The 27920-nt window shown below is 39.3% G+C and overlaps 2 protein-coding genes across 3 annotated transcripts in view; both read left to right on the forward strand.

Annotated features, from left to right (window-relative positions):
• Nucleotides 1-2960: 2960 nt before the first annotated feature.
• On the forward strand, nucleotides 2961-14357 carry atp6v0b (ATPase H+ transporting V0 subunit b). The gene is made up of 8 exons (XM_031733588.2): nucleotides 2961-3255; nucleotides 4045-4093; nucleotides 5864-5947; nucleotides 7157-7234; nucleotides 7416-7485; nucleotides 7670-7721; nucleotides 9503-9693; nucleotides 12526-14357. The coding sequence occupies exons 1-8, from the start codon at nucleotides 3171-3173 to the stop codon at nucleotides 12550-12552; spliced, it is 636 nt and encodes a 211-aa protein (XP_031589448.1). The 5' UTR covers nucleotides 2961-3170; the 3' UTR covers nucleotides 12553-14357.
• A 1149-nt stretch (nucleotides 14358-15506) lies between these two features.
• The window catches only part of b4galt2 (UDP-Gal:betaGlcNAc beta 1,4- galactosyltransferase, polypeptide 2), a 214267-nt gene continuing 201853 nt past the window's right edge, over nucleotides 15507-27920 (forward strand). For both annotated transcript variants that reach the window (XM_031733580.2, XM_039601650.1), the window contains exon 1: nucleotides 15507-15925. The gene's annotated coding sequence lies outside the window, so the exon portion shown is untranslated. The remainder of the gene's footprint in view (nucleotides 15926-27920) is intronic.

Genomic DNA, 27920 nt, shown 5'->3' on the forward strand with positions numbered 1-27920 from the left:
GTGGGTGTGTGTATGTTCAGTCCATGAGTTTAACGTGGGTCAGATGTCAGGAGGCAGAGTTCAGGAGTCTGACAGCTGTGGGGAAGAAGCTGTTCCGGTACCTGGTGGTCTTAGTCCGGAGGCTCCTGTAGCGCCTCCCAGAGGGCAGGACGGTGAAGAGTCTATGTGATGGGTGACTGGGGTCTTTGATGATTTTCCCAGCCCTTTTCAGACACCGCTTCCTGTAGATGTCCTTTATGGCAGGAAGTGGTGCTCGGCGATGCGCTGGGCAGTTTTCACGACCCTCTGCAACGCCTTCCGTCCGAGGCAGAGCAGTTCCCGCACCAGACTGTTATACAGTTGGTCAGGATGCTCTCGATGGTGCAGCGATACAAGTTCACCAGGATGTCTGAGGACAGGTGGTTTTTCCTCAGCGTCCTCAAGAAGAAGAGGCGCTGGTGAGCCTTCTTGACCAGCTTGGAGCAGTTGGTCGTCCAGATGAGATCTCGGAGATGTGGACTCCCAGGAACTTGAAGCTGTTCACACACTCCACAGCCGCCCCTTAATGTGGATGGGTGGATGTGGGTCAGCATTCCTCCTGTAGTCCACGATGAGCTCCTTAGTCTTCTTGGTGTTAAGCAGCAGGTTGTTTGTGTCGCACCACTCAGCCAGACGATCCACCTCCTCCCTGTAGGCGGTCTCATCGTTGTCACTGATGAGGCCAATCACCGTGGTGTCATCTGCAAACTTAATGATGGTGTTGGAACCATCAGCAGGTCTGCAGTCGTGGGTGAAGAGGGAGTAGAGGAAAGGGCTCATCACACAGCCTTGTGGTACACCGGTGTTCATTGTGATTGTAGATGAGCAGCGGTTATCCAGCCGGACATGTTGGGGCGGTTGGTCAGGAAGTCCAGTAACCATTTGCAGATGAGGGAACTGATGCCCAGGTCTGTCAGTTTCCTGATGAGTTGTGAGGGTGGATTGTATTGAATGCTGAACTGAAGTCTATAAACAGCATTCTGGCGTAGGTGTTGTTGTTGTCCAGGTGTGAGAGGACAGAGTGCAGTGCGATGGAGACTGCATCCTCTGTGCTCCTGTTCTGGCGGTATGCGAATTGGTGGGGTCCAGGGTGGGGGAGACAGGATTTGAAGTGTGACCAGCTAAGACCAGCTGCTCTAAGCACTTAGTGATGATGGGGTGAGTGCTACTGGGCGGTAGTCATTGAGGCTAGATGGGTTGGAGTTTTTGGGTACCGGGACGATGGAGGTGGATTTGAAGCAGGCCGGTACCACAGCGTGGAGCCAAGGACAGACTGAATATGTCTGTGAGCACTCCTGCAAGCTCCCCAGAACATGCTCTGAGAACACGCCTGGGATGCCATCAGGACCTGCAGCCTTGTGGACATTGATCCTGCTCAGCACCGCTCCTACATCGGTGGGGGGAGAGAGTCAGAGGTTGGTGGTCTGGCGTCATGTCTGTTTTGGTTGTGGTTGTGGGGTTCCTCGCTCAAAACGAGCATAAAAGTTGTTGAGCTCGTTGAGGAAGGAGACATCAGAGGATGTGGGGAGGGTTTGGTGGTCCTGTAGTCTGTAATGGTCTGGAGTCCTTGCCACATGCGTCAGGGGTTTGAGTTGGAGAAGTGTTCTTCTACCTTCTTTTGTAATGGTGTTTGGCTTTTTGATGCCCTTCTTTAGATTAGCCCTGGCTGTACTGTAGGCGTGTGCATCTCCTGACCTAAAGGCGGTGTTGCGGGCCTTCAGGAGGAGACGAACATCCTGGTTCATCCAAGGCTTCTGGTTGGGGTACATGGTGATCCGTTTCTGGGTGGTGACACTGTCTGTGGTTTCGAGATGTAATCCAGTACAGATGAGGCGTACTGGTCCAGGTCTGTGTGGGTGAACATATTCCAGTCTGTGTTTTTAAATCTGTCCTGAGCACTGCGTCTGTCCCCTCTGGCCACACTTTAATTGTCCTCACAGCAAGTTTCACACGTTGGATGAGTGGTGAATACCTAGGTGTGAGGAACAGGGAGAGATGGTCCGATTGTCCAGCCAAGTTGGAATAAACATGGTCTAAAGTCTTGTCTCCTCTGGTGTGGCAGGAGACATGTTGGTGGAATCTGGGGAGGACTGTCTTTAAGTTGGTGTGGTTGAAGTCGCCAGCAACAATAAAAGCAGCCTCGGGGTGTTTATTCTGGTGTTTGTTAATGGCTGCAGAAAGTTCTTTCATGGCCAACCTAGCATTAGCGTCAGGGGGGATATACACTGCAGTGAGTATGATAGAAGTGAGTTCTCTGGGGAGATAATAAGGTCTGCATTTGACCATTAAAAACTCCGCATTGGTGAGCAGTGACTCTCAGTAGTAGTGGAGTTCATGCACCAAGCATTGTTAATATAAATGCACAAACCTCTAAGTACTGTAAGAGGAAAAATATGTAACATTTATCCAAAACACAACTGCTCAACATGTTGGTCCCAAATCTCCCATAATTGTTCAGATGGTATCAGGTGATTACAAAGACCATAACATTTCCTTCACAACATTTTTGCACTTAAAATAATACAGTGTACCTCGTGGTCTAAGGATGAGGTTATTGTCCTGCACAAGTCCTATCAAGATAACTATATTTAATTATAGGATAAAGATGCTCAGTCAAATAGACTTAGTATTGATTGGGTTTTTCCTTTATAAATAGTGTACACCGCAGTCTTGTTGCCTTTGTGGCATATATATTTCAACAGGGACATCTATCGGCCACTGTGCGCGCTGCAGTTAACACTCCAGTTTTGTATGCTATCTTCGAGGATATTTATACCTCTTTTGGCTTGTTTGGCTGTTGTTTTGTTTTGTTTATACTCTAGATCCAAGTCTATATTTGTGTAAATTACGGTGGAATAATTACCGAGTAAATTAAACACAAAGAGTGCTTTAAACGCTTGTTGCAAGACGGCAGTGGGTAAAGTAAAAACATAAGCGAACGCAGCCCTCCCTCCCTTCCTTCCTGGGTCACATGCTTGTCGAGCCGGATCAGCTGACATCACCCAGCTTCTCTTTTTGATTCTCTTCTTCCTCCATCGACTGATAGCGCTTCGTAAAACTGCATTATATCGCTACCTGGGCTGTACTGGCATCAGATTTGAAATTTGGGCCAAGTATATCTTGCTAATCCAGCAGGTTAACCCGGTGGGTAGATGCTACTAGAGTGGATGATGAACGGACACGCCATTCTTTACACGGGGGTCACTTTGGCCTTCTGGAGCACCATACTAATCGTTGGTAAGGTTTTATTTTACAGGAAAATGCCTAATAATAGCAAACTGAATGAATGAAAATATATATTTCATGTAATTTGCAGTAATGGTTGTGTACTTAATTGTTGTCTCTTCGTGACATTGTGATTTTTTTGATATGTTTGATAGCTGTACTTCAGGACCTGTCTAAATACTGGGGTACTTGCGGCTCTGGTCGATAGGTTAGTTAGCACATGGAAAATTGATTTACTAATACATGATAAGAGGAATATATGAAAACCCAATTCGCTGTTGAATAAATTAAAAAATCGCTGTGTGCTCACATAACATAAACAACACGGTTTAAGTTAGCATCTGGCTAGCATGCTGTTAGCTAAGGGTAGTTAGCTTACAGCGTTCTCTCATAGCAGAAATTTTCAGAGGTTTTAACATTGGATGCTAGTGACTGTATTTTATTTTGATTAGTGTCACACCTTGTATGATTTGGAAATATTTTAACATGCTAGGATCGCTTTTCTTATAGTAGTTTGAAGTCGTCTGTTTGCGCCGTGCTAAGGTTAGCCGTCTAGGTGTTTGTGTGTCCAGCTGACTGTGCTGAGTAGGAACTACAGCGGTTTTCACGTGAGTGTGAGTGAGTGGTCACACCGAAGCTGCAGCTTCTTTTAGAACATAAGTGTGACTGTGTTTCACGCAACCTGCAAAATACACGATTACTCACGCAGAAATACACACGCGTGGACTAAATGGCTCATTTTTAAAGTGTTACCGTGTTTTCCACAAATATGCTTTAAAATGACCGTCACTGTTTCCACAGGGATCTGCTACACTATATTTGACCTGGGATTCCGCTTTGATGTGGCATGGTAAGTATTCTTTGCACACAGCTGCTGTCTGCAGGTAAAGATTCATATCTACTCTAAACTCATTAGTATCAGAGGGATAAAGTTAACGTGCCACACCATTATTCTATAGGAAAGAGTTGTTGAAGGTAGGTTAAGAAGAGACGTGATGATCAGTTAGTAGTAGTATGACTTAATGCTGAGAAAGAGCTGTACAGATGTTTGCTTTGTGACTGTTGATGGTCAGAATGAGGTTCACTGTGTCATAGTGGATCTCGAGAAAGCATATGATGGGATGCCAAGAGAGGAACTGTGTACTGCATGAGGAAGTCAGGGTGGTGTAGAACATGTTTTAGGACAACTAGACAGTGGTGAGGTGTGTCTGGTAGGAGTGACAGATGGCTAAGGTGGGATCAGGGATCCGCTCTGAGATCCTTCTTGTTTGCAGTGACAGATGAGGTCAGACAGGAGTCTCTGTCGACTAGAATACATATGAGTGAATGAGAGGGAAATGGGTGTAACACTGAAGAGGTAACAAAGGTCGATGAGTTTAAATACCTGGGATCAACCATACAATGCAATGGAGTGTACACAAGAGAGATGATTAAGAGAATGCAGAAAGGATGAAGCAGGCGGGCAGGAGTGTCAGAGGTGATCTGTGACAGAAGGATAGCAGCACAAATGAAAGGGAAGATTTACAAGATGGTAGTAAGACCTTTTTTAAAAAAGACAGGTGGCAGAGTAGAAGATGTTAAGATTTTCATTGGGAGTGACCAGAATGGACATGATTAGAAATGAGTACATCAGAGGAAAAGCTCAGGTCAAGCAGTTTGGAGATGAAGTTAGAGAGGCAAGGCTGAGATGGTTTGAAAAAGGGGAAAATGGGGGATATATTGGACAAAGGATGTTGACTATGGAGCTGCCAGGCAGGAGGAAAAGAGGAAGACTGCAGAGAAGATTTCATGGATGGAGACATGCAGAGGGCTGGTGTAACAGATGAGGATCCTAGGGATAGGGTGAAATAGAGGCAGGTGATCCACCTAAATTGGGCAACTGAAAGAATTAATAAAGTGATGATTTTTGACCTTGTTTGACATCTAGTCTGTTGTTTTAGTTATATTTTTTTAAGTGGTTCCACCAGGAAAAATATAATATTGACGTTCTGGCCAATTAAAGTTATAAAACAGCACTGACTTTTCCCACATTGCATCATTTTAAGTGTACAGAGACGTGCCTTACAACATAAGCTAGTGTACGTTGCCTGTTTCCTCTTTGACAGATTCAGGGCCCGCCTTTTCCCTTTTTGCAGAGTGATAGTGAGGCACCAATCCGTTTCACTTGGCTGATCAGACATTTTCAAAGATACTTTCACTTCCAACATATAAAAATTAACAGTGATTGTGTCACTTTGTTTTCAAACTTACTTTTACTATAGGTATAATGCTAACCAATGGCTCCCTTAAAATCTGTTTTAAAGTACAAAAACAATACTCATAATGCGTTCAGTACATTTATGCTGTAAGTGAGCCATGGAGACATTTTTTTGAGGTCTGTCTGTACTTTCCCCAAACAAATTTGGGATGTGAAAGAAACACCCGTGCATGAAGTGGTTTCCATCTACTACTTGAAGAGGGCATAGCTTGGATTTATCCACTACAGTTATTTATTTTAACAGAGTGTTGAGAAAAAGGTTCGACGTTAAAACAGAGCGTACGTCGTGTTTTTAAAAGGTATTGCAAACAATGATGTTGTTATAAAATTGAGCCTGAGTGAGCTTTACTTCTTTACTCACAGGTTCCTGACAGAGACTTCTCCTTTCATGTGGGCCAATCTGGGCATTGGTTTGGCCATCTCGTTGTCTGTGGTGGGAGCTGCCTGGTAAGTAAGACTTCTTTAAGTACATACTACTGTCCATAGCTGGCTATGTTTGATTAGAAAACATGAGAATAAGTTTACACAAAATGCTAAACTCTACTGTCAGTTGTCTTGTTTCAACATAAGAGGAGTAAAAGGAAAAATGTGCTGTTCCCTAAAACCTTTGACCTTACTTTTTAAAACAACAGGTGTAAATGTAGAACTGTAAAGTCTTAAACTGTTTGAAAGGGAAAATAGATGTTTCTTGTTTTGTTTTTGTTTTTTTTAGGATATTGTGTTCAGAGTTTGTGAAATAATAAACTGCAGAAATTACACATAAAATGCTCTAAAAAGACTGATGTTTATAAAGGGCTTGTAGCCTCTTCTAGTCTCACTTATGCATTTTAAAACCACATTCACCCACTTAGACCACACTTTATTTTATGGACTTTATGCACCTATATATTTCACACACTAATAACGATCCGTTTTTTCGGGGCAGTTTGGGGTTCGTTATCTTAAAGAAGAATTCAAAATGTAGACTAGAGGACTCGGGAATCGAACCACAGATCTTCTGAGAACTCTAACTGAATTCCTTTGATATAGATTCAGCTGCAGGGAAAGGCCAGCTACAGCCAGTGGTCTGTGGGAAAAACCGCCACCTGTCGATCCACAGGTTGCTGGATTACAAAATAATTCCTGTGTTTGCTTAATAATTTTGATTTGCACACTGAATAACTTATCTCTTCTGCATGAGATTGTCCTACACATTCCTATCATTTGAAATTAATGAGAAATACATCGTCTTATTTGTTTCCACACACATTACCTACAAGTCTCTGGGCTGGCTGCTTATTTTGGATCAGTGTTCAGAAGATTTATTTTCATTTAATTGCCTACCTTGAGCTCCTTTTTATTGTTTAGTATTTTATCCCATTAAGTGCATTAGATGAAAAATGTGCTGCCACTGTGTGTTGAAACGGATCCTTTTTACCTTGTTTTTGCATCATTACAAGTCTTGAGTGCATTGAAAACCATTTGGATCACAGAAGATGTGTATTTATACTACGTGTAAATGGGTCGTTTTAGAGTGAAGCTGAATAATGGTAGTCATTTAACTCGTGCTTTGTTTTTATGCTTCTCCTGTTTCCATTTATATCGATTGTTGACTTTTCTGTAACATTAAAATGTTTTTGTAAGTGATGTTGTTTTTCTTTCCGTTTGTTTTCCCAGGGGGATCTACGTCACTGGCTCTAGCATTATTGGTGGTGGTGTCAAGGCTCCACGAATCAAAACCAAAAATTTGGTCAGGTAAGCCCCGTCAAAGAGAGCACTTGTCTGTTTTGTTCCCGTCAACAGCTATACGTGGCTAAGAAGGGCATTCAGTGAATTATGGTTCCATCTAGCACCAGTAACATCAGTTTATTACTGCAGGTCCAAAGCAGTGTTTTGCAGAGACGGTGACCCTTGCTTATTCTGTTTCTCCCTCTAGCATTATCTTCTGTGAAGCTGTTGCAATCTATGGAATCATCATGGCTATTGTCATCAGCAATATGGCCGAGGTAAGGAACAAGTTTTTGATGATTGAGGAAGCCTTTTTTAAAAACTCATAAATAATGCAAGGAAGGCTGCACAGAGGAGAGCGTAGCCTTGAAATTAAGCTGCAGTTGTAAGAGACAAAAACAAGTGAAATGTCATTGTAGAGCCTGGAATAAGGATTCTGAAATGATTTATTTCGTCTTACAGAACTTCAGTGGAACGACTCCTGAGACTATTGGGGCACGAAACTACCAAGCTGGTAAGAAAAGAGACTCCTGACTGAAATAGGAAATTCCCACTTGTAATTCTAGGGTTTTAAAAATAAATAATAATAACAATAATAGAATTTCAGCCCTGTTTATACATAGCCCCCCATTTTCAGAGGCTCAAAATTAACTGGACTGACAAGCAGTCAGTGCCCAGGTGAGGCCTGTGCTCTTTTAATTTCATGAAGGACAAAAGATCCAGAGTCGATTTCAAGTGTTGACCTTGTATTTGGTAGCTGTTTACTGGAGATCTCAATATTCTGTTCAAAGAGAATCTATGCAAGCGAGGGTGTCATCATTAGGCTGAAAACAACCCCAAGCCAAAATAAACATGTCATAGACGGAAAATTTTAGTGGCCAATTCTACAGTCTGGTTGATTCTTAAAAATGGTAAATGGACTGGTTCTTATATAGCGCTTTTCTACTCTATCTGAGCACTCAAAGCACTTTTACACAACTTGTTCATTCACCCAATCACACCAGCACTTTTTCTAAGCACTTCCTGTCTAACATTCACACATCCAATCATACTCTGATGGATGCATCTGAGAGCAGCATGGGGTTAGTATCTTGCCCAAGGATATTTGGCATGCAGGCTGGAGCAGACTGGGATTGAACCTTCCGGTTAGTAGGTGACCTGCTCCTGAGTTACAGCACTGAGCCCAATGCACTGACCAGCTCAGCAAAGGTCAGGAAGGTCTCACAAGAAGTGGATGATCACAGAATTATTTCCATGTTTAAGATAAACAGTGTACCGGTGTTACAGTCTACAATCCAGACATACCTTTATGAATATACAGAGGGTTTACAACAAGATGCAGGAACAGGAAGGTCAGAAAACAACTAAAAGAGTCTGCACAGTTGTGGGGGAAAATATTCGTTGTACAGATTAAACTAAGATGAAGGCCTATCAGATGAATGTGGTGGTGTGAAACTGCTCATGATCTGAAGCATATCACATTATCTGTCAAACAGTGTTATCAGTGTTATTGCATGGCCACGGGTAACTAATACTTATTGATGATGTGACTGCTGATAGAAGAAGCAGGATGAATTGTGAAGTGCACAGGGTTATACCCTCTTCTCAGATTCAGCCAAATACTTCAAAAGTGATCGAACAGGGCTTCAAAGTGCAAACGGATAATGACCCAAAGCAAACTGCAAAAGCACCCCAAGAGTTTATCAAAGAAAAGAAATGAGATATTCTTCAGTAGCACATGCTTGAGTTATTCAGTACAAAACTGGATGCAGAGACCCACAAACGAGCAGCAACTAAAGGTGGCTTCTCAGTTCTAGCCTTAATGAGGTTTCCTGCAACGGACTTTTATCAAAATATTAAAAACCATCCTTACATTTAAAATGATAAAATGACAAAACTGTTAAAGTGGTAAAAAATGTGTTAAACCTGTGAATGAAAACTGAAAGTCTGTACTTTAATGACATATTGGTTGCTTGATTTGCTTGAAGTCCACTGTGGGGATGCACAGATTTGAAATTACTAAAACCTTTGGACCTATACTGTTGACAACAGTAAAGAAAAAATGTTTGTTGCATTCACTACATAAATGTTTAGTTTTTATATCCATGTTTTGAATAGTTTTACAAAATTTAACAGATACAGAAACTTAAATATGTTGACTAACTGTGAAGATGCTTCACAATAAACTCTTACAGACTTATTTCAGAATCAAACAGGGAGCATGAATCTCGTAGACGACTCCATTGTGAGTTACTCAGGTTGAACTGTGACTCATTTTGTTTTCTGTCCTATTAGGTTACTCCATGTTTGGAGCTGGTCTGACTGTGGGCTTTTCCAACCTCTTCTGTGGCATCTGTGTTGGCATCGTGGGCAGCGGAGCCGCTTTGGCAGATGCCCAGAACGCCAGCCTCTTCGTGAAGATCCTCATTGTGGAAATCTTTGGAAGCGCCATCGGCCTGTTTGGTGTCATTGTAGCTATTCTGCAGGTAAGTACGGTTTTTTGAAAGCCTTTACACTTCATCTTTTGCCCCACAGGAGGAAAATGGGCACATAGCACAAACTGAAGTTTTTAATTTCACTTTAGTTATGATTTTAGGTGAGAAACTGTCAATCATCACAATCTTATCATAAAGCTTTATCGGTTTTAGCCTCACTCTAATCTGAGCAAGGCTAAAACAGTTTTTTCTACAGGGTTCGTACGGGTGCTTGAAATCCTTGAAAGTGCTTGAATTCTGATGTCCTCTTTTCAAGGTTGTGAAAGTGCTTGAATTTCAGATGTGGTGCTTAAAAGTGCTTGAAAATGTAACTTATCAGATAGAGAAATAAAATGAGTCACAAAAAGCAAAAGCAATTTTCCCTCGCCTGGGCTGCCTTGCGTCTGTTTTAATATGTGACCCGCCTCCCTCGGACAGTTGGGGATGAGTGCGCTAACATACCTGTAGGTTGCTGTTTTAATGCTTTTAATGTTTTTAATGATGGAAAACAACAATGGCGGAGTTTGCGCTCTCTGGTCGCATGATAGGTGAGTCCTAGTAAATAATTTTCCAGTACGCGACGCGTACGTTACACATGCTATTTAAAAAAAAAAAAAAGATTATTATTTTGCTAGCTGTCAAACTCGCTGGAGACATGATTGAAATGCACTGAGTGTGATGCAGTATGGCAGCGCTATTATGGAATATACTGTGAACTTAGCTAACATTACTTAGCAGTAATATGAGTTAATTTACTGAAGTGAAAGCTTTAAACATTAGCCCGATACATAACTAGCTAACTTAAGGCTTTCTGATTAACCCTCTGGGGTCGACGGACCCAGAGTCTCCATTTCAACTTGGGTCAAATGTGCGGACTTCAAACTATATACCAGTTTTTTTAAATTGTGTTGATAGGTCACGTAAAACCAATGTTTTTTGTTTTTTGTTTTGTTTTGTTTTGGGGGGGGGGGGGTCTGAATACAACAGTGGCGTTTACTCCAGGAAGAAACGGTAAAAACTGTTTTTTATGGAGAGCGCTAGCAAACACGCTTTGCTTGTGAGTGAAAAAAGAAAAACACTCCTTCCCTATTGGTGGGAAAATGTACCATGTCGACCAATCAAAAAATGACACGGCAACATGTGGTATTTGGTTGTTGGGAAGAGAGGAAGAGAGAGAGCGATAAAAGAGAGAGTTTTGATACGAGATTTGTGATGTTTGTCGTGTTTGGAGTCTCAAATTAGTGTGTTGTCTTGTGTAGTTAGTGTGTGTAGTGTAGTAGTTTTGTTTTGTGTGTCAGTTCTACTAGTGAACGTCACAGTTGCTGCAAAAAAGCCACCAAAGGCAGGTTGCAGTGTAAACGCTGAGTGACACACCTGCTGTCAAACCTGCAGGTTTATCCCTGTGCTGTTCTCATCTGTCTTATAGTGACACAAACTATGTTTTGGAGTTGCATAAATAATTTGTGTGCCTTCTTATTTGATGCAGAGCACCTGATTGTTCTGTAAATAGTTTTAAATGGTTATATGAAAAAACGTCTGAGCCTTGGCTGCATTTTTAGGTAAATAGTACCATATAACTTTGTTGTTTGCAAAACTTGTTCATATTTTTAAAAAATGTCCAATTTCTATTACTAAGTTGTGAAAATGATTCCTTAAACATGCTTGTGGTTTTTACAGTCAAAAATATCACTTTCTACTTGTATTTTAAATTTTGTCTGAATTTAGATCAATTGTACTGACACATTATGTCAAAATGAGATAATACAGATTGGCAAGATAAACAGTTTTAAAGGTGAAATATAGAGGCCAAATCAAAAGTAGTCGAAAACGGCCAATTATACCCTGGACACCTGAGGGTTAACGGCTAAAGGCAAAGTTGTCACCAAGTACTGTTTATATTTGTGTGTATTGCTGCAGCTTTTTTGAGTATTAACTTGGTACCTTTGGGTGAAATAATGGTAATATGAGTGATCCATATGGTCACAAAGAATAGCCACTTGTTTCTGTGCTACCAAAGTTCCCCGGCTTTCATTCAAAATATGTTTATCGCCACCGACACATTAAACTACTTAAACAGTCAGTCCTGTTCTCCATGCCTGACTGACTTGATGTTATTAGCACAAACACTTTAAAGGTGATCATTTAGGACTTCAGCAATAATACACACAGCAATGTAGTTAGCAATAAAACAGTTTTATTGGGAAATAACTTAAAAATTAAGATGTGCAAATGTGAACAAATCAACTTGTTAGAGATATTCTTCTCCTGTTGAAAAAAACCCAAAAATAAAGAAGTCTAGATATTGATGTTTCTTTCCTGTGTGCCAAAAAAAATAGGAGACAGATGTTTGTTTGTTTTTTAAGTGAAATGTGCTTTTTGAGTTTATACACTAAGTATAAAAGGTGACCGTTCCTTTTGCAGTATTTTTGTGTGGTGCTTTTTTCTGAGTCCTAACAAAAGGGGAGCTAAGGTGTCTTTTCACATGGTCTTACTGAGGTGATGCGAATTGAAACATGCATTCTTTTTTGGGGGACGGGTAGCGGGGGTGCTGGAAAAGCTTAAAAACGGATCTTGAAAGTGCTTAAAAGGTGCTTGAATTTGACCCTGAAAAAAGCGTACGAACCCTGTTTCTAAATATGTGATATAATTTCACGTTTTTTAACATTTATTTCAGTTTACAATTTTTTTTGCAAACTTTAAGTTTTTAGTTTAGTTTTGGTTAGTTATAACAATCTTTCCACAACATAGTTGTTTAGACAAAGGCCCAGATTTTGTTGCAGAGACTTAAAAATTCTAACTCGTTACAGTAAACGTTTATAAAAACTGCTTTTTGTTTCTCCTCAGACGTCGAAAGTAAAGATGGGTGACTAGAAGGTGCATTCAAACGCTGAGAAGACAGAGACACTGCTGAAACAAAACAAAAAAAGATGGATTATTGTGTAAATACATCGTAAATTATTTAAATGTCTCTATTTGCCTGGTATTTTTTTTTTTTTTAACTACCATTCATACAAGAGTTAGTGCTGCTCTTAATTCTTAACGGAAGAATGAAAGTTAAAGAAAACAGCATATTTTGCATTTTATACCTTTTTTTTTTTCTTTTCTTTTTTTTTTCCTGTAAATCAATATACAACATAAATGAGTGAACTCTGATGATTTAGCCTGATGAACAGTAGAAGTAAACGGGGCAGTCTGAAGAGCGGCTGCATGGACAGATTGACTCTGCAGGAGAGGTTTACATCGATAACTCTGTTTAATTTGCATCATTTTTATCTGACCGCTCTCGTTGAATGGTAGCTAAAAATTAGACTGGAGTATTTGAAAATATTTGTGTGTGTGTTTTTGTGTGTGTGTGTGTGTGTGTGCGCGTGCAGGACATGTGATCTTTTTTTCCTGTGAAGCATGAGGATGTTTGTCATTGTGTTTGTAGCCTGGTCTGTCAGATCTGTTTCTTTTTGTTTTTAATCTGTTCTTTGCTGATAGGCTGATGGTCCTAACGCACACAGCAGCCATAATACTGTATTTATCAGGCTTCCTATTGTGAAAGTAATGGGAAATATGTGAAGTCTAAAAATTGATTACTTAACTGAAATAATCACTAAGGTTAGGTTGGCTCAGTGGGAGGTCAAATATGGTAAAATCACATACAGATTTCCTGCAGTCTTTAAAAATGTCTTTAAAAAAAGAGTCTTGCAGTCGATCCTTTCCTGTAGTTAGGATGTAGGATATAGTGTTTGCTTGAAGTAAAACAAAAGAAGTCTTTTAAGAGACCATTTGTTTAAAATGTTGTGCACTAACAAGGAAACGCACACACAACCCCCCCCAATAATACGCTTCCATAAAAATAAAAAAATCCAATTGATATCCTGGGTTTTTTATTTTATGGTATTACTGTCATTTAGTAAGGGTCCCAAACTCTGACTCTGTTGTATTTGTTGCTTCATGATAATAAAACATCCAAATTTTACACCCAAATTTTCGTCCACATAGCTTCATATGACCTTTTCATTGAAACTTTTCTTTTGAATGTTAGTTTTGTCTTGTGTGAAAATGTCAACTCTTCTCATTTATGTTCAACATTCCTTAAAGTTTCAATCATTTATTTTTTAAATCTCAGTTGTCTGTGGGTAGATGTTGAAAAGCAGCCTTTTGGATGGTGTAACTGATTATTTTCTAAGCTACCAGTAAAATAAAAGTGAGTTTAGCCTAAAATGAGAAAATGCTGTAATGGTGGTGTGTGTGTAAACATAGCATAGAAACGTCTTATGTTTTTGATCATCATTCCACAGAGCTGACAGACCATGGGTTTTTTGTGAATTGTGTCCTGTTTTTGGTTTTTGTTTCTTTTGTTTCTTGAAATTTTCCCTCCACATACTCAAGAGTTTAAACACTGAAGTAAGTCTGGCCTCACAAAGGTGTCGGAGCAGTGAGATGGTGTTTGTGCTCATAAATGATAATAATCAGATGTGACTCCAAGATGCCTTTGGAGAACCAGGCTGTGTACCAAATCCCGGGCTTTCAGTGACTGTAGATGGTACTGTGTGTACATTATGTTGATGTGATGGTGACTTGGAAAATAACTCAGTTTTCAAAATTGTGTATAATAAAAACAGAATCTGATTTTTGTTTCTGCCTTCATAAATGTCCTTGAGGAAAATAAAATGATTCAATCGAGATCTCTGTTTTTTTCTGTGTGTTTGTCTTCATTAAATGTGAGTGTATTGTCACCCAGGCCAATAAAAAGGCTGCTTTACTCTTTGCAGTTTGCAGTTGTTTCCACTAGATGGCCCTGAAATCCACAACATCTGCGTTGATTAAACAGCTGCTGAAAACTTTCTTGACAAAATAGTTTTTTGTCCTGTTAACCTCTCAGCAAATCGTTAATATTCATCTTGTTTGTGCAGTTTAAGTCTTATGTTTTCATCGCAATGAAAGCCTTATAATCGTCGCGTAATATACTGTAATATTTTAAACCCACAAGCGCCTTACAATCAGTTTGCTGACCTCTAAAATGTGCCCATCAAAGCTGATTTTGAAAACAAAAACAAAAACTGGATCCAATAATCTTCTCGCTGGTCTTCCTCTGTTCCTGAGATCTTCATCATCAACATCTTTTGTCCAATATATCCAATATCCCTCCCCTGCACATGTCCAAACCATCTCAGCTTTGCCTCTTAAAAAATGTCACCAAAGTGAAAAATAAAATACGATTACAAGTATGTAGTAACATTTTAAATAGACCATGTGGTCAATTAAAGTCTTTGAACACCACAATCTAAGTGTCAAAAAGAAGTAAAAAATAGAAAACAACAACAAAACAACCTATTAAACTTTGGATCTTTAGAGTTAAAGATAATCTTGTAAAAGGTCTCTATTAGGCTAAACACACGTGGGGCGGAGTTAGCCTGTTTGTAATTGTCTAACCTTTAGCAACATTTAATTTTGTTGTATTTATACGGTAATACCGAACTTGTAGAAAATGGGTTTAAAACAATTTTTAAAGGGTTTTAACAAAATTGTTGTTGTTATTATTTTACTTTATTTTTTGTGGTATATAACTGTCTCTCTGTAAATTTAAATTTAAATTTAGACCTTATCACTTTTTTTAACTTAACTTGCATTGGGTATCGTTCAAAAAATCTTACAATTATTATTTTGCTCATGACTGCAGTGTAATAATAATAATAATTATAATAATAATGATAATAATAATAATAATAGCTGGCAAAAGCTGAAAAGAGAAAAAAAGCGAAGGAAAAGCCGGAGCGCTCAGGCTTCCGTAGGCAGCAGGAGCGAAAGGACCTGCTTGCTGCCACATCCCGAGAGCATCCTTTCTCTGCTTTCTTAACATCATCATCAAAACACAGCGGGATGACGGGAAATCACGAGCAGAGCATCTCTCTTCTTCCCGGTTTGCGGTAGAATATCGTCAGCGCTTGCGTTAGCGTTTGACTAGCGTAATGCTACAACATGAAGCTTTTTCCCTGATGAAGAGCAGACATAATAGCCAGTCTGTGGGAAAACAGTGTAGTTATCCCGAGCAGAGTCGAGCTGAGCTGAGCTTCTAGCTTTTTGTGTTTTCTTTTTCCAAACAGATTTTTCAAACTAAACGCTTATTGAGAGTTTTTTTTTATTTTAATTTTTTTTTATTATTTTTTTCTCTCTCCCTTGGATGATGTGAACAGTTAGTAGTGCTCCAGCAGAGAAGATGCACAGATACAAGTATCCGCCTGACAACATCAAGGTAGGTGCTCCATCTGCTTTCTGGGATGCATTGTTTCATAAAGCATCGTTCACACGCTTTTTCCTTTGTTGCCATTTGCACACTTAATTCCGCATAATTCCTGCAGCTTTTCAGCATTTCACTGAGTTTGTGGGTATTGTGGAAATATTCTCGCAATGCAATGCCCCTTACCCCTCTTTTGTTATCATGCACATTCCCACAAACCAGAAGCATCTTTACACCCGCCATACTAGGCTTCACTGAGCCTCCCATCACTGATCTTCTACAGTAAATGAACCATCTCAGCGTACAGCATTTCTGTTTAGTTGGATGGGCTCCGGAGCTCTAAAAATCCACTCTGAAAGTGCAATTTTTTGCAGAATTGCCGGTGCTGTTATAATAATATCTCGTGCACTGGTAGCGTTACACTAGGGGAATGTGAGTGAGGAAGAGGAGGAGGGGGTGTCTCCATAGCCTAACTAGGCGTTTTACACAGAAGCACTGGACCTAGATTGTAATCCAGTCTGACATCTCTCTCATGTATGACACGGTGTCTCTTTAGTGCTGCTGTTACAGACCCTATACTAGCCAATGAAGTACAAGTACCAGAACTGCAGTACTTGTACTTTTTAGTAGTTTGGTGCTGTATATTTAGGCTTTAGAAGTACTTATTTTTAAATCATGTTCAGTTTAGTCTACAAGTGACACATGTGCTTGACTTCAAGGCTATTTTGTTCCTGGATAAACAACATGTTAAAATGCCGGAACAAAGTTAGATTTATCCACCAAGATTTCTTCACACCTGAAGAAATCTTTATGTTTACATAATAAACATAAAGTCTACTGAGTAAATAATACACAAATGATTTATGTGTTACATTTTAAAAGAAAGCTTGCTTTTGGTCACGTCATGCAGGCAGTTTCCCTGAAGCTTTTTTGGCGGAGCACTTGTATAGAGTAGAATTACCCCTTTAAGCGGTAGTTTATCACTGTTTTGTGAAAGCATCTTTTGACACTCGGTGCGAGCCTGTGACTTTACTCAAAGCTTATCTGATGGCAGAGAGGGGACTGTGGCACTGGGACGTTTAATTACACTGGACAGGGTTTTCTATGTCTCCACCCTCAGGATATGAAGATGTAAACAGCAGAGTAGTTATTTAGAAAATGTCAGAGATGAATCAAGAGGGCCGGCTTCTTTTTACTACTACAATATGAATATGAAGTATGCATTCATACAACTGGTTATTTTTTTGGTAGCAGGCATCTCTACTGCACGCGCTGACACACACTAACACACACACAGACACACACACACACACCTACCTTACTCAGCAATGGGATAGCATTTCCTGTCTGACCTGTCCCATGGTGTGTCAGAAAGAACAAAGCGACCGCGTCCAACATGAGGTTGCTTTTTTTTCTTGAAACGTCTGAAAAGCAAGAACATTTTGAGCCACTGTTTTACCAGGTTGATAAGTTAAAGTGAATTAATTTATCATTCACAAACATAGGTAACGTACACATAATAATAAGCAGATTACTTTCTCAAACAACTGACAAAAAAATAGCCTGATATCTAGAAAAATCAACCCTTTGCACTCTTGAGTTTCTTTATCCTGGCACACACAAAAGAGGAGGGAGGACTAAATCGTACCTGTATGTGTGTTGAATCAGCAGAAACTATATTAAGTGAGAAAATAAGCAATAACAATTATTTGCAAGCATCACTGCCTGAGAGCGTCACTGCGTATATTCTACTGTATGCTGAGCTGTTACCTGCTGCTTGATTTTTGTGTTTTCCTTTTTATGTAAATAGACTTTTCTTTGATAAACTGATGCAGAAAAAGTTGCAAATTGATGCATAAAATTCACCTCAGCTCAGGAAATGAAGTGTGTGATGCTCAGACATCCCCACTTTTGTCAGCACCAGTTATTCATCATTAGTGGCTGAATAAGTCAGCTGAATAGGCAAAATGGAATTAAGTCATAGCATTTGCTTGATATTTTATACTTTCTGAAACCTTTTTTATGGTTTTACTACCTCTTTAGAGTTTTTTTTACAGGTGTAAAAACTATTAACGGGAACATTAAAAAGATAGATTTTCAATTGTTTGAATTGCCAGGTCACAGATTTCGACCAAATCTGTTCAACCTAAACAGGTGACATGGTGTCGACAGGTGAATGGATTTTCTTGTGTATCTGTTTCCTGAGTCCAGAGTAACATTTGCTTTCAGACTCTTGCTTGATTTCTTATGTATATTTGATATATAAAAGGCATTTTTCTTTTCAGTCAAGAGCCTCTTGTTAGCCTCGCTGGCTGCGGCATGTTGCATCACTGTTACAGTGTTTGGATCAGCCTTGCGTAAACACTCCGAGTTTTTCTATTTTTTTTTATTTTTTAATGTCCTGTCCTGCGTAAAGGAATTTGCGTCTGTTTCCAGGAATGGACAATAAGCAGGTTACGCTGCCACAGATAAACTTAATCCTTAATGTCTCTTACAAAAACTCTACAGAATGAAGCAGTGAAGAGCGGGCAGCTTGTTTCACGTTGGTAACCTCTGGTTCACTCATTATCTTCACCTTTCCGATTCTAGCTGCCTTAACAGCGACTGCTACTGATTCATTCTTCTGATCGCTCTTTCATGTTGGGATTTGTTGTCATGGGAACTAATCAGGCCATTCCAGAGTTGCCGAAGGGGGGAATTCAGAGTGTGTGTGTGTGTGTGTGTGTGTGTGTGAGTGTCATTTGTGGTCTATTTTTTTTTCTTTTTTCTTTAGGGAGTAAAGTAAAGGTTAAGTTATCATCTTTAATTTATTATTAAGTATTATCTTCCGTTATATTCAGCCTGTGAGGACAGCACTGTTTGCACGAGTGTCCCTGCGGACTGAGAGGGTGTTAAGCTCATTAAATCACAGTGTCCTCAGTCTCAAATATGATCGCTGACCATAATTTTTTTTTGCACAGTTTCTTGCATCTCTTGCCATTTAATATAAGGCACAAATTGCCCCGCATAACCATGGGGGGACAGTGCTGCTGTTTCACTGAACACTTTGACCCTTTAGGGAGGTGCTTGGCTGGTTGCTCGGCAACCTAACAAAAATGCTCTGGAACAAACAATAATACTGCAATTAGAGATTAGCAAAGAAACGTTTGTGCAGATTAAAGAAAGCCCAAATAACTCTCAAATATATATTTATATTTTTGATGATTTTGAATATTTATTGAAGTATTTTTCTAAATGATCTTCCGAAGTATTATTTCCAGCTGAACTGTCTCTTTCTCTTCTATCACAACGAGTTTCAGTGTGCTGAGCTGCACTACCCGCGCTGTTTATTCCATTTCAATCAAACTCCTGATTGTTTTTACCCTTGGTGCGATTTGTTTGGACAGATATGAACATGCTAATCAGATTTGGGTGTGGACCAAAACAATTGCATCAAGACCCTTTGGAAGAGGTGGTCTTGGTCCAGTTCCCAATAAAGCGGTTCTTTTACAGTGAGAATATAATCTCAAATCCGACCCAACTAATAGGTGCAGCAGTTAGCCTGCTGCATACAGTTTTCCCTAAAGTATATCCCAGATAAATCCAAATGTTTGCAATAACTTTTCTATTCTCCAGACTAGTCTAAAATTCCTTCTTCCTGTATTTACTTTTGTTCCTCATCTGGGCAATAAGCAAAGTGAATGTTCTTACGTTGTTTTTAGTGATACATTTTGGTTTGCTATGGGTTTTCTTGGAGTTTTGTCTGTGCAAAGATAATAAAGGTGTATGTGTGAAACTCTCCAACTATGGAGACATAGTTCTGGACTCTTTGACTCTTTACTTTTTGGTTTTAGACCTAAAGAAGCTTCTCGGATGAGAGGTGATCTTCAAAAAAAACGTAAAGAAGTTCAGATGCCATGCATGACAGAAAGCATACTGTATGATGCATTGTGTGCAGTTCTCACTGCGCTACACCTCCTCTCTGTCTTTTTTTCAACATTTGTCTTATTATCTCGGGTTGAATAGTCTGTTGTTTTGCTGTTGTAAAGATGATAACTGAAAAAGTTGAAATTGTGTAAGATTGCACTGTTCAGTTTTGTACTTGCACTTTGCATTTGACTGTATGACATATGAAAGTCTTATTTTTGAGGACTACGTGTCTGGTTGTCCTGATGGACTATGGTCTCTGGAGATTAACTACGGTGAGAGTGCTTTTAGTTCAGTTTGGCTTCCATTATTGTATTGATTTTAAATGGTCATTGTTATCAGATTTGTGTTTAATTTCATTTGCTTGGCTATAGTTTCTTGTTACACAGACAAGTACGCCTGGAGAGTTGGCCTCTTACCTCAGCTCTCTGTAATGAATGCACGTATGGGGAGCATGCATCATTTCAAAACGAGAAAAAAAAAAAAGACCAGAATGGTGCTTCTTCCTTCTGCTGCCTTGATTTTAAAATAGAACTTACTTTAATTGTAATTTTGCAGAGATGCTAGATTGTCTCTTCTCTTTCCTGCATAACTTTCTGCGTTGCTGGTTGTTTGTGTGTTTGAAAGAGTGTGCTGTATATGTGTCGGATATAGTAATGACTGACATGGAGACAGGTGAGCCATTTTCAATTTTAGGAAAAGAAACTAAATACTTAAAAAGAACAGCAGACTAAAAGTAGAAAAAAGTCAAACGGAGCCAAAAAGGGCAAATGTTATGATTCCATGTCTTTTTTAGCTATTCACCTGATATTCTTCCACTTATGGTCACTAGTTATGGGACTCCAAACCAGTCATTACCCAAAAGCTCAAAGTGTAGCAAGAAAATACCCCCTCGCCACTGTCCCACCACAAGGATTGACCTGTGCTTTCATGTTGCCGCCATCCAAATGTTGCAGCAGAGATTGAGACTCATCAAACCTGGCAACATTTTCACTCTTCTGTTGTTCAATTTTGATGAGCCAGTGGGAATTACAGTCTCAGTTTCCTGTTGTTAACTGGCAGGACTGGCATGGTGTGGTCTTTTCTGCTGTAGCCAATCTGCTTCAAGGTACAATGTGTTGTGTGTTCAAAGATGCTTTTCCCCAGCACACATGCCACGTGGCCCACAGTGAGCAGCCCACAGAATCCTCTCTCGGGGGCCCAGATAGACAAAACTGCTCTGGACATGATTGGGGTAGCCTATATGGGTAAGTCCATATTGGGGTTGCCCAAAGGAACTCCATGTAGGTAAAAGGGTAAAAGGAAAGATTCTTATATAGAACTTTTATACTCTACTTGAACACTCAAAGTAATTTATATAACATGTGTCACACTCACACAAGCAGTATCGTGCTTTCTGTCTACCATTGAAACTCCAGTGAACACATTAGGAGCAACTCAGGGTTCAGTATCTTGCCCAGGGATACTTTGGCATGCAGACTGGAACAGCTAGGGCTCAAACTGCCAACTTTCCAATTGGTAGATGACCTGCTCTATCTCCCCTTCCCACACGGCCCAACAGCTTACCCACAAATGCCCAATCTAGACCCCAATGGGCATTTTTACTTGCTCTCCATATCTTGGTCATAAAATATGGTTATTTATGTTACTGTTGCCTTTCTGTCAGCTCAAAGGAGTCTGTCCATTCAGTGTCAACAAGGCATTTTCACCCAGAGAACTGCTGTTATCTGGATATTTTCTATTTTCCGGATTATTCTTTGTAAACTCTGGATATGGCTCTGTGGGACAATCCCAGTAGATCAGACCAGCTCAGACCAGCCCGTCTGGCACTTACAACCATGCCGCGTTCAAAGTCACTTAAATCACCTTTGTTCCCCCTTCTGATACTCAGTTTGAACTTAAGCAAGTCGTCTTGACCATGTCTACATACCTAATGCGTTGAGTTGCTGCCATGTGATCGGCTGATTAGAGATTTACATGAACAAGCTGATGAGCAGGTGTTTCTTACAAAGTGGCCACCGACTGGCTGTAACGATACTCCATAGTGTTTGAAGAACAACTGTGTTATCCAGTAACTAACAACAGATTTCCTTTCACTTAGTTTCTTAGGTTTATCCTTTCCTTCTGTTCAGTGTGACTACAGACTCTGTTGTTTGTACATGTTGTTTTCTTTTGCACTTAAAAAGAATAAACGCCGCTTTTCAAATTGTTTACAAAATCCAAACACCCAAGGACACAGGTTGATTGGAAAGTGGTGGCCTTAAGCCAAAAGTCCCACTAATGTTTTAAGCCAAAAAGACACTCATTTAAGTAAACTGTCTTTAAACCCCCCCTCACCAAATCCTCATCTCACTCCTTCTGCCCACAATCCCTCTCGCAGTGAAGCTTTCCTTCCGCTGAAGCACTTCATTTATTTCTTTGCTCTGTTGCCAAATGAGCAGCTGGATCAGACAGTGAGGGGGGGAAGAAAACAGAGAAAGAGGATGGAGAGGGAGAGAGAGGGAGAGAAAGAGAGGGAGATGATGATGTTTCCAATGTTGTCTATGCATTGTAACTACAGACGGGGCTTTGTTGTATTTGCATAATGCGGGTGCAGCCCTGCCTGCTGAGAAACAGTGAAAAGCAGCATCAAATACTTTTTCCCACTGTGATATCTCATTGATTTCTCTGTTGCTTGTCAATTTCATCTGGAAAAACAAATTTACGAATATATGAGCGGGAGTGGACCTTTAAAACAAAGCGGCGCGCTTGTTCTTCGATGGGAGACAGCAGGAAGAGGAGCAGAGAGGCAATGTGATATCAGACTTTTAAACAGTTCAGCCTCCTTGAGATCAGAGACAGCTGAGAGGCAATTTAATATCCGCATGGGCAGAGCTGAGAAGAGGAAGTTTTAGACAAGAGAACACTAGAGTTTTGTTCTGATTTGGTCGGCTTTTATTCCCCTCTGTTCAACCTCGTCCCACTCAGCTTCTTTCATCTTCTTCTCTCTTTTTTTTATATATTTACCCGGATCTGTTTGTTCTATTATGTTTTTGTTGTAGCCGGGGTGCAATTTATTTTACGCTCCAAGTAAAAGTAAAAATCTCATTGTCACAATATTAAAATAGCTGATACTGATCCATCGTTCTCTATTCCATAATCTCAAATTGGTAATTCTATATTAGGCAGTAAGGATGCTTTAGAGTCATGTTACTTAGAGGTTCTGTCAATAGCTTTATTTATTTATTTATTCATTTATTGAGGTGAAATTTAAAAGAGTAGATAATCATCCCTCCATTTATGGACTTTATTCCATCTCTCCTAGGAGAAAAGCCGGGATACACCTGGATAGGTCCTCCAGGGACCGCCTGTCTGCCTGCAGGGAGCTCTGTTGTCAGATGGAGGCAGTGTATGTGGTACAGCCGGTCTTTGGGCCACTCTTACTCGTGTTGTTGTTGATCTGTTAGCCACCAGCTGAGAAAAGCAAAGTTATAACGTACAAAGTGCAGAAGTAAAACTGAGTGTCAAAAACAATGAAAAGTACCCACTGCAATCACTCTCTGTGTTTTTCATACTTGATTTTTTCGTCTTTAAAGTTTTTTTGCAGTTCTCCCGTTGCTGGTGAACTCTGCTATCGCTATCGCTATTCCTGTGAGGCGACAGTGCTAACCACTCTACCCTTTGCCACCAGGCTAAATGTAATTTTTGTTCCACCATTAGAAAAAAATAATATATGAGGCAAGGATGTGAGAACTGGACAGTCTTATGATTAAATTTAATTAATGGATGCTTAACGTTTAGCCAAAGAAGTGGCCTTGCTCTGGGTACCTCCCTGGTTGGTGTTGGGTGGCAGGTGAGATTAAGGTAATGCCTATCACAAAACACAATGCGTGGCCCAAACAACTGAGAAAAACTCTATAGTTCACGGGAAACACAACCCGGGTGGGGTTGCTACATGCTACATGCAATAATTTTAAAGTGTGCCGAAGTACAAGCAAGAATTTATTCACGCAGATGTAACATGGAAATAAATCAAGGGAGATTTGATTTATTGTGAATCTCATGATCTTAATTTAATCATAATAAGATAAATAAATAAGATAAAAATGTCCTTGACATCCATCTGTGGAACCATAATTCAGTCATTTGTTCCACTAGTTAGTTTTGTTCCACAGATTTGGATTTGGTGTTTTTTAGTGAAATTATTAGTTGGATTGCGATTAAATTAGGTAAAGACAGTGCAGTCACCTTCTTAGGATGATTTGCATTTATTTTCACGATCCCAATTATTTATTTATTTTTATTCAGCACCTCTTAGTGTTTCATATTGATCGTAAATTTAGCTGTAAATTTCTGGCTTTCCTCTCAGCCTCAGCTGTGTGAAAACCTGCTAAATTAAGATGGTGAACATGGTGAACTTTTATTTAACCTATTAGGATTGTCATTGTGAGCACATTAGCCTGCTGATGTTGCCATTTAGCTCACAGCATGACAGCTTCTACAGCCTTACACAGCCACTAGTGTAGTTGTATTATGGAGAGCTGGATACTGTATGCCAAAGATAAGGCCAATACTTTTGTACCTTCTGTGTTTATTTTGGAGTTGAGTGGCCTACTGCAGCCTCCCACTGGATTTCACTCAGTGTGTAGACTAGGCACAGGGGAGGTTATTAAAAAAAGCCATAACACAAGATTAAAAGCTGATGTTGTTTATAGTTATAGGTGTGCTTCACAAGTTTCACAAACTAAATATTTTTTCTTTTTATGTTTTTATTACATAGGTAAAATATATGTTGGGCTGCAGGGGATTTTTTGTTGTTGTCGTTATTGTTTTGTATACCTCGAGTTGCTACAAAGAAAGACTGATAAAGTTTTAGACTGGAAAGTTTTAGAGATAGTTGATACTAGAGGGTAAATAATGAGATAGCTAATATAGTGCAGAAGTCTTGAGACACTCCTCTTTTCTTTATATTTTGCTACCAAGGAGCAAGCTTTCTTGTTTTGTTTTGGGTTTTTTCTGCCTTTTTTGAAGTGGTCTTGAGGAATATTTCTCCAGGCTTTCTGAAGGTCTATCAAGGTTTTTCAAGTGTTGTGTCTATACACAACAGAAAACTTAGCAAAGAACCATTTTTACATTATAAACATACATTATATACATTATACATATACATTATATTTTACACAATTCTTGAGTCGAGAAAGATGATACAGTCTGACAGGGATACAAAAGGGTTTTTAGACCAACAAGGTGATACCCAACAATGTATTAGCCAAACCCGCAGCACATTTCAGCTTTATGTGTCTTTAAAAATTTGAGGAAACTAGACAAGTGGAAGACAAAAGAAGAAGTGCTGAGACTAAAAGGCTATCTATTACATACAGCAGGTGAACAGTTTTTGAAAGTCTTGTCTGTAAGAAATGGGAAAAAAAGAATCAAACAAAGACCTGATGCAGGACCTGAGAGATGCATCTGACCCTTCAGTTGATCCATCAAGAAGCCATTCTTAAGGAAGGGAAATACAAAAGGCTGAGTTATGCCAAATTACACAAGAACTCAACTGAAAATCTTGGCAACATGTCTGATTGAGTAATAAATCTAAAAATTAGAAATATTTGGTCTGAATCACTATCAATATGTATGGAGAGAGTTACTGTGAGGATCTACATTAAAACATGGTGGAGCCTCTGTTTGATTTAAGGCAGCATTTCAGCCTGTGGTGTTAGGGATGTTGTCAAAATTATTGGAATTACAAAGACAACAAAGTACCATCAGATCCCAAACACAATGTAGTGAAAGTATACCTGGATAAAAAAACACCCAGTAAAACACTATTAGTCTTGGACTGGCCTCCCCATAGCCCAGACCTCAATATTATTGAAGTACTGTGGAATCATCCTGACAAACAACAGAACAAAGGGCAGCCATCATCCAAATAAGAGCTTTGAATGTCCTTCATGAAGCTTGGAGAACTTTTCCTGAAGACTACTTAAAAAAATGACGGGAAATCTTGCTTTAGAGAGGCAAACTTTCAGCGTTTTAGCTGTTTTGAAGAATAAAGGTGAATAAGACGGACTTCTCAGGTGACTGTACAAACTTTTTTCTTTATATACTGGATTTCCATTTATGTCAGCATGTTGCTTGAATAAGTCTGTGCACCAATTTCCTATTTTTCTAGTAAAATAAAAAAATGAGGGATGATTTTTGCATAGTGCTGTATTTTTATTCATTTTAAAGTGTACGATGAAAACATTTAGTAAATGAGATGCTGATAGTGAGAGAAAGGCCAAGATCCAACAGTATCGCTATCAGTCCTTGTTTCAGTTCTATTATTTCCACTATTCATCCGACCCTTAATCTCTGTCACTCTCTCGAAGCTCTAAAACTTCACTCCTCGAATTTCTTAGTGCGTGTTGTAATCGCAGGTAAAAATAGAGGCCTACATATCTGCAACAATAAACATCTGTCAAAGTGACACACAACACTGTATAAGTCATGAAGAAGTGCCTTTATAAACCTAGCTCAGGCTAGACACTGTTGTCAGTCCTACCTTCAGGCAGGAGAACTTCGTGATTGTATGACAGCTTGTACATTAATAATGTAATTCACATTTGAGCCTGGACTTATCACAACCATAAGGTGGGTCAACTGTAGAGTTCTCATGTGACATTGTTCTGCTGCAGGCAGAGAAATATTCTCTTTACCTTTTATTTTCTATTAAATACACCGTTTCAATGAAAAGATCATAAACATACAGATACAGTGTTTTCATTTTGTGAATGACTTGATTTAATTAACGGCTGAGTAGTTGCAGCACTTTACTTCAGGGTTAGCAGTATATTTATGAATTGATGATTATGATTTTCCTGTAGCTTCATCTTTGACTATTTAATATGCTACATGTCAAATAACAGGCTTCCTGAGAACAAACAAGATGACACCTGATGTGTAATGACATTGTAATTACACCTCGTGTTTTTTAGAAAATTAACAAAAAGTATAAGAAAAGTGTATTATTATCATTATTCTGGTCATTTGTGAGCAGTTTGTGTTTTTTTCAAGAGTAATGTTACTATGCTGATGAAGAAGTTAATGATGCGCTGATTGTGGATGTACTTTTTCACTAATGATTCACTTTGGATTCGCCTACCTTTAGATTGTTTTCTTTTTGTTATACCACTCATGAGGGACGTAGTATGTGAGATGAACTCTGTGAACTTAAACTGAATGAACTTTGCTGATGAACACCGAAAGGTCATTGCTGTGTTGACGTGGAGTGGCTGATTCACCCATGATGTTTTGTCATTTCCCATCATGACAGTGAGGTTGAAGCTCAGTCACTGAGCTTACGTGCTCTCAGACAAACTGGGTTTGACTGGCTGCTTGATCCTTTGATAAAACTGAAAGTGACCTTTAACGTGTGCACATGTCGGTTGTTTCACTAATGATGCTCAAAAATCAGGGGTTTGAAATGGACAAAATTACATAAACAAGAACCGTAAACAAAAAGGCTGAAATGAAGTGAGAAGTTGGAATGTACCACTCCTTGTTTTAGTTTCTCATAAAGTCCCAGATTAAGGCTGGATTATGGTTCTGCCAGCTACTAGAACTAGAACTAGAAACAGCAGCAGCCTACCTTAACAACTCTGTCTGACCAGCATTGAAATACAAAATTTAAAAAAATAAAACAAAACTCCCCCAAAACCTAGTTCTCTTCTTTTGTTTTTTTGCACTTTCGAACAACATCTTAAAATATGTCACATATACTTTATATTTACTGTGTGATCATCACACAATGTAACATTGGTGTTGCTCTTAATGTTATTTTGGTATTTTCCTATCTACATTTAAAAAAGATCAGATTTTTTCGGTCATTTTTATTATGATATTTAAAATTCAGGTTTCAGGTACCTTTCTGGGTATTGGTATTGACTTTGAAATTCTATTATTCTCACAATCTTATATCTCAGTATATATTTTTATGAGCACATCAGTCTGCCATAATCTTAATACAGTATTTGCATTTTAAATATGCAGGTGTACAGCTAGTGTTTTGGTTTTTTTTTAAACTGCTGCAACAGTCATTTACCACATCTGGAAAACATAAAGTATGACTGTCACTGTCTGT

This window comes from Oreochromis aureus, linkage group 18 (assembly GCF_013358895.1).
Source record: "Oreochromis aureus strain Israel breed Guangdong linkage group 18, ZZ_aureus, whole genome shotgun sequence".
NCBI lineage: Eukaryota > Metazoa > Chordata > Actinopteri > Cichliformes > Cichlidae > Oreochromis > Oreochromis aureus.